This window comes from Lonchura striata, chromosome 6, assembly GCF_050655825.1.
Source record: "Lonchura striata isolate lonStrDom1 chromosome 6, ASM5065582v1, whole genome shotgun sequence".
In the NCBI taxonomy this organism is placed as follows: domain Eukaryota; kingdom Metazoa; phylum Chordata; class Aves; order Passeriformes; family Estrildidae; genus Lonchura; species Lonchura striata.
In genome coordinates, this window is record NC_140708.1 from 5,044,027 (window position 1) to 5,050,339 (window position 6,313).

The 6,313-nt window shown below is 58.8% G+C and overlaps 1 protein-coding gene across 2 annotated transcripts; it reads right to left on the reverse strand.

The window, feature by feature from the left end:
- Positions 1-779: 779 nt before the first annotated feature.
- On the reverse strand, positions 780-2,583 carry LOC146767010 (C-type lectin domain family 2 member B-like). 2 transcript variants are annotated; one of them, XM_085583933.1, is made up of 5 exons: positions 2,302-2,583; positions 1,821-1,919; positions 1,540-1,718; positions 1,239-1,339; positions 780-1,149 (listed from the first exon to the last, which is right to left on the reverse strand). In XM_085583933.1, the coding sequence occupies exons 1-5, from the start codon at positions 2,459-2,461 to the stop codon at positions 1,035-1,037; spliced, it is 654 nt and encodes a 217-aa protein (XP_085440059.1). In that variant the 5' UTR covers positions 2,462-2,583; the 3' UTR covers positions 780-1,034. The 2 variants fall into 2 exon arrangements, with proteins under 2 accessions (XP_085440059.1, XP_085440058.1); XM_085583932.1 differs by having other exon boundaries at positions 893-1,149; positions 1,540-1,919.
- Positions 2,584-6,313: the final 3,730 nt, after the last annotated feature.

Genomic DNA, 6,313 nt, shown 5'->3' on the forward strand with positions numbered 1-6,313 from the left:
TTACTCCCATTCCCATATCCTTGCCTGAGAGCCTTTTAATTTAAAAATCCTAGTAATTCGGAGGGAGGGGGTTTACCTTCTCCATTGCACAGGAGGCTTTTGCCCTCCTTCACAGACTCCTGTCTTGTCAAACCAAGACAATTGGACCAGCCTGGTCTCCTTCCCTGACCCGGTGACCTCCTGGTGGATGCAGGACAGGCTGTGGATGTGTCTGTTTGGGCTCCAGCAAGGCCTTTGGCTCTGTCTCCCACAGCACACTCCTGGAAAAGCTGCAGCCCACGGCTGGGCCAGGCGCACTCTGTGCTGGGCTCAGAACTGGCTGCATGGCCGGCCCAGAGAGTGGTGGTGAGGGTGCTGCACCCAGCTGGGGACAGGCACCAGTGGTGTCCCCTGGGACTCCGTGCTGGGCCAGCTCTGTTCCCAGCTGGGCCCATGGATTTATGAACAGCAAAGCAGCTTAGCTTCTGTTTATTTTATTCTCTAGATCCTATTCCAGCAGCCACAAACCCATCCCTCAGTGCAGCTCCTTTAGAGACAAGGGCCCGTCTCACCAGGCGGCTGCAGCCAGGGCAGGGGCAGGGCAGGACACATCACAACACTGGCAGTGCTCGGGGCCTGTCAGCCTTTGCAGCTCCAGCAGATAAAATTAATCCCAATTGTCAGTGATTTCCACCACCTTCTATTTCTCCCCTCTTTTCCTGCATGGATCTAAAACCTTGTGGTTTCCTTCCAGAGAGGTGGAAAGCCAGTACATGATGACTTCCAAGAGCCCAGGGACATTGGGATTTCCCATTTGAGTTTACTGTGTAAGGGGCAATACACTCACTGCAGACAGAGTTGGTTGCAGGACGCACTGCAGAGACTTTTCCTCAGAACACCCAGCCCAGTGCTGGCACTGGGGATGGACAGGCACTGAGGTGACCCTGAGGGTCAGTGCAAGGCACAGGGTGCAGCTGAGGAATGACAGCCCTGAGCTGGGCTCAGAGCTGAAGCTGGCACTGCCCAGCGTGGACAAGGTCCTTTCTGCAGCCCTGTCACAGGGCAGCTTGGGCCTTGCTGCAGACATACGGCCGCTCATTTGAGCAATCCCTGGTCCTGAATTTATCGTCAGCCAGGTACACACACGGGGAATTGCCAAGGACAGGAAGCCTGCAGGGAGGAGCAGAGACAGCGCTGGTTCCCAGGGGAACACCTTGTGCCCCTGTCCCCCAGGCCCTGCCCGGCTCCCCGGCACTCACCTGGAGCTGTAGCTGCTGCCGTCCCCCCAGTGCAGGCGCTCGCCCCGTCTGCGCAGCCCGATCCAGTAATCGACGTTCCCGTGGAGGCGGAAGAGCAAATCCTGCCCAGGAGAGAGGAGTGGGAGCTGCCCCGGCCCCTCGGGGGGACCCGTGCCCGGGGCTGCCCCCGCACGCCGGGGCTCCTTCCCTGCAAGGCCCCGGCACAGGGCTGCACCCCCAGCCCTACGAGCACCCAGCCCGGCCCAGGAGCACCCCCAGGCTCCCCTCAGCCACCCCACACTGCCCGCAGCCTCTCACTCACCATGGCCTCATCCTGGAGAATGGCCAGGGAGGCCCCGAGCTCCGAGCACCGTTCCTGAGCCTGATCCCAGCTCCTGTAATCCCTTGACAAGTAGTAGCAGACCCCATTGTACCCAACCCAGCCATGGGGACAGCCCAGAACCATCTGCGGAGTCGCAGGTGTGACTGGAACCTGTGGTGCTGGAGGGGGAAGAGGAGAAGGTCTGAGGATTCCCCTCTGCAGGGAGCAGGGACCCCGCTCTGCCCCGAGGGGCTGGGCCCAGCCTGCTGCCCCTCCCTTACCTGACTGCACAGCCAAGGCCACCCCCAAAGCCAGCACCAGCACCAGGAGCAGCAGAATCAGCACCGCCGGGAGCACGGGACGGGAGCTGAACCATTCACCTGGAGCAGGAAAGAGCTGCTGGCTGCCAGAACCAGACCCGGCCCTGCAATCTGCTCACCCTGTGCCCAGGGAGCACAGCAGGGACCCCTCAGCCACTGTGCCCCTCACTCAGCTGGCAGCCAGAGAGCCAAGAGCCTGGGCACAGCCAGGGACACAGCTGTGGGGACAGCCAGGGACACAGCTGTGGGGACAGGCTGCAGCAGGAGAACTGCACAGCCTTGGGGGGGGCAGCTGGGGGCTCTTGGTTCCAGCCACTGACGGGGCCCAGCAGAGCTCGAGGCATCTTCCAGGCACCGGGAAACAGCCACAAACCTGCCAGCCCTGGCCTTGGGATGTGACACTGTCCCCTCCCTAGAGGCAATAGTGAGGTACCTTACTCACCAGGGAATATTCTGAGGTTCCTTTTCAGTACATTGCTGATTGCTCTTCCATTCTCCAGGAGCTCCTTCTGAAGCTCATCAACAGAGCAGAATTCACCCTTCTCCAGCTCACAGCCCTCATCTCTCTGCCAGGAACAAGCAGCACCTTGCTCCCGACCCATCAGGAGTGCTGACAAAGCCTCTCGGAGATCGCCTCGGGAACAGCTTTACACCCGCGGTGGTGGCACCCTGAAAGGGACACGATGCGAGGTCACTGCCGGTGCCGGCCCCGCGGGACACCGAGGCTCAGCAGGGCGGCGCCGGCTCTGGCTGCGCTGTCCCCGCTCCCCAGGGCTGCGGCAGCAGCTGCGGAGACAAGCGCACCCTCCGGGAGCTCTGCGCTCCCCGCAGCCCCGGCCCCTGTGGCTCTGCAGCCGCTGCAGCCCAGCTCCGTGCGGGACAGGCGCTGACAGCGCCGGGCAGCTGCCGGATGCTGCCGGCCCAGGGCAGCTGCGGCTCGGAGCCCGCCTGCCTAGGGGCAGGAACCAGCAGCCCCGGGGGTTCACCATTGTCCCCCGCATGCCCTGCCCCGGCGGCTCGGAGCCCGGGGACACCGAGCGCCGGCACAGCCGCTCTGGCTCCCTGCCCGTGCCCGTGGAGCGGCTCCTGGCAGAGAGCGCAGCGCCGAGAAGCCTCGGCCCCGGAGCGGGCAGCGTGCGGCGCTTTCTGCCCCCGCTCGGCGCCCGCAGCGCTTTGGGCTCTGAGGCACGTTCGGGTTCATCCCGTGCCAGCCCCGAGCCGGGCACGGACACCGCCCGCCCGAGCAGCGGCCCCAGCCCGCAGCGAGCCCCGGGCTGGGGCGGAACCGAGCGCGGGTCCCACCTGGTCCGAGCCGCCGCCGGGCTCCGGGGCCGCCGCCCCGCCGGGCTCCGGGGCCGCCGCCCCGCCGGGCTCCGGGGCCGCCGCCTCGCCGGGCTCCGGGGCCGCCGCCTCGCCGGGCTCCGGGGCCGCCGCCTCGCCGGGCTCCGGGGCCGCCGCCTCGCCGGGCTCCGGGGCCGCCGCCGCTCCGCTCCCGGACCGACACCGCTCGGGGCCGCCGCCCCCGCCATTTATAGCCTCAGCGCTGTGGGCGGGGCTTTGGCATTTTGACCAATCAGCGCGGGGAGCGCGGCCGGGGGCGGGAGGGGAGGCGGGGGCAGAGCGGTCCCGTCCCGCGGTTTGATTTTTATCGCTTGTGTTGCGACGTGGTTATTGGAATGGATTTGTGCCAAAAGCAAGCGCAGCCGCGTGGGAGGAAGTTTCTTCTGGGTCTCAAAACAGTGAATTACTGCAATGATTCCTGGGCTGGGCTGCGGCACAGACAGTGCCGGGCGTCCGGCGGCGTCGGAGGTTCTCTGTCAATTTCGATCCCTTAATTATGCATAAGGAGGGTCTCCCCTCAATGTAGTCCCGAGTAAAAAGTGAATCAAGGGGGATTTTCCCTCAATTTCGTCTCTGAAAATGAGAGGAAACAGAAATGCAGTTTCGTCTTCACAATCCCTCAACGAAGACGATTCTGCGGCCTTTGGACATCATTTCGTCTGTGAAGGTCCCTTCAAATGGAGGCTCCCACTCGATGGAATTCTTACAATGGCACGTAAAGAGGTTTCCTCTCAAAGGAAGCCCTTTCAGACCAGGGACAGCCGTGTTTGCCGTCAAATGGAACCTGAAGCTGATGAAAATGGAGCTCTTTCCCTCAATTCAAACAGTACAATAAAGGTATTCCCCTTCCATTTAAACATAAAAAACATGGGAAATTGTGATTTCCTGTCTAGGGAGGCACCCTATATAACGAAAAATGTGTGTTTTCCTTCAGCTGAGACCCTTCAAATCATAGGTGCTTGGAGATTCTCTCCAGTTCCAACAAAATTACAGAAAAGGTCTTCCCCCTCAATTTAAATCGCTTTTCTGCTCATTAGCCCCATTTTTGGGGCACTAGGGAGGGACTGGGGGCACTTCCCCCTCCTCACTGGTCACACCTGGGGCTGCTGCACCTTGCAGAGTGCTGAGGAGTTCCCTCCCAGCTCCCTGCCAGTGTCCCTGTTCCTGGCAAGCAGCGGGAGGGATGCTGAGAGCACTGGGCAGGAACAGGGAGCACTGTTCCTTCCCAGAGCTCCTGATATCCCTCCCAGTGCTGCTCCTTGTCCACTGCCGGTGCTCCCACTCTCCCTCCCAGCTCCCTCCTGGCATTCCCTGTGCTCCCAGTTCCCTCCCAGTGTTCCAGGATCTCTTCCAGTGCTCCCAGCGGCAAAGCACTGGGGGCACTGCGTGGTCTGCTCCTGAAGAGGAGTGACTTGAGCTGCTGGGAGGGAAATCCCGACTTGGGAAAAGCATTTCCTGGCCCGGGGCCCGAGTCCCGGTCCCGCAAGCGGCGGAGGGGGCTGGGCTGAGAGCGGCCGCGCCCCGGGCACGACGAGTTCGCAGCTGCCGGGTTTTTCCTCACGTCCCTCCCTTTTCCCGCAGCCTGAGCCTGTCCTTCGGCCGCGTTGGCAGAGCAGCCTCCCTCCGTCGTGCCGCAGAGCTGCCCTCGCTCCTTGCGAGGCGGGCTGGAAGATCGCCGGGCGGGCGGGGATGGCAGCGGCGGCTGCAGCCGGGAGAGCGGCGGGGCTGCCGCGGCTCCGCGCGGGGCTTCGGGCCCGGGCAGGGCTGAAGGGGACGGAGGCTGCGGAGACGCGCTTCGGGACGCCAGGCTTCTGCAGGTGGGGCTGAGGGAGCAGGAAGCTTTGCTGGTTGCTTAAATAAGGGAATTACCTTCTTTGTACACAGGCAATACATTAGTGGTTCTGTGCTTCCTGTTTGTGCTACAAGCATTGTAGGTTTTGAGTTTAACTAAGCTTCAGAGAAGCTGAACTGGGAAGTATTATTTATAGTTGGAAATTGGTTTTGGACTTAAGACTGTACATTTTTTAGGTTTTGCTTCGAAATATAAGAATTACATTTGATTAGAGCTTTAAGGCTTTTATAAACGTCTTTGTGTTGCTGGGATATTTTGTGCTTGATTGTGTTTTTTAAAGCTTGCCTGATGTTGTGTAATAGGAGATAATATTGGTTTGTGTTTGAGTCGAGCTAGTGACGTAGGTAGAAGACTTGATTGGTTTTTCTTGTAGAACTAATTCTTTGGGATCCTGTTTCTTTGTAGTAGCACTGAACAAAAAGTATTTTGAGTTTCTTAACTGCTTGAAAGATACTTGAGTTATTGGGGTTTTTATAACACAAACACAGTTGTATTGGTTATTTTAGTTTCTAACAAAACAGAGTTAACTGAGCAGTGTTTTATGATATTTGATTTTATTATCAGTCCCAATAGAGTGAAACATACAAAATATAGAACTCAACATTATTCTATTAAAAGCTAAGTAATTTCCTAATTACAGTACCATATAAATGTTTTTCAATATATTAGCTTTTACCACACAATACGAATGTTACTTTAACACCAAGCACCTATACTTTTACCTCATATAGTCCTATTACAATACATATTTCAGAGTTCTAGTGCTCTAAAATATCTACCCATTTACAAAGCTATATTTTCAAACTTATTTCTAATTCAATTTCTTTCTCAACAATATCATCTCAATTCCATAGCTTTCCTAAGTCAACAAACCTTATCTCAATATTTGCCTGTGTCAACTTTCTATCAAATTGTAAAACTTGCTTACAAAGCCATTCCTCCGGCACAGAGCAGCGAAAGCTCGGAGCAGCGGCAGCCGGGTCTGAGCAGGGCAGGGAGAGGCGAGCTCAGGAGCGGCACCGAGCAGGGGGGACAGGGCCCGCGGGCACCGGGGGAATGAGGGCCCCGCTCGGGGGCTGCTCGCACAAGCACAGCCTCCCCCCACAGCACAGCAAGCGCCTCTGCGCTGGGCTGTGGCCGTGGCAGCGAATTCCCTTCCCCGAGGCAGCGGCTCCGACCCGTCCCGTCCTCTTCCAAAGCCGAGAGAGAGACACAGAGCCAGCAGCGCACAGACCCTGCTTCACTGTCAGGTTCTTGCTGC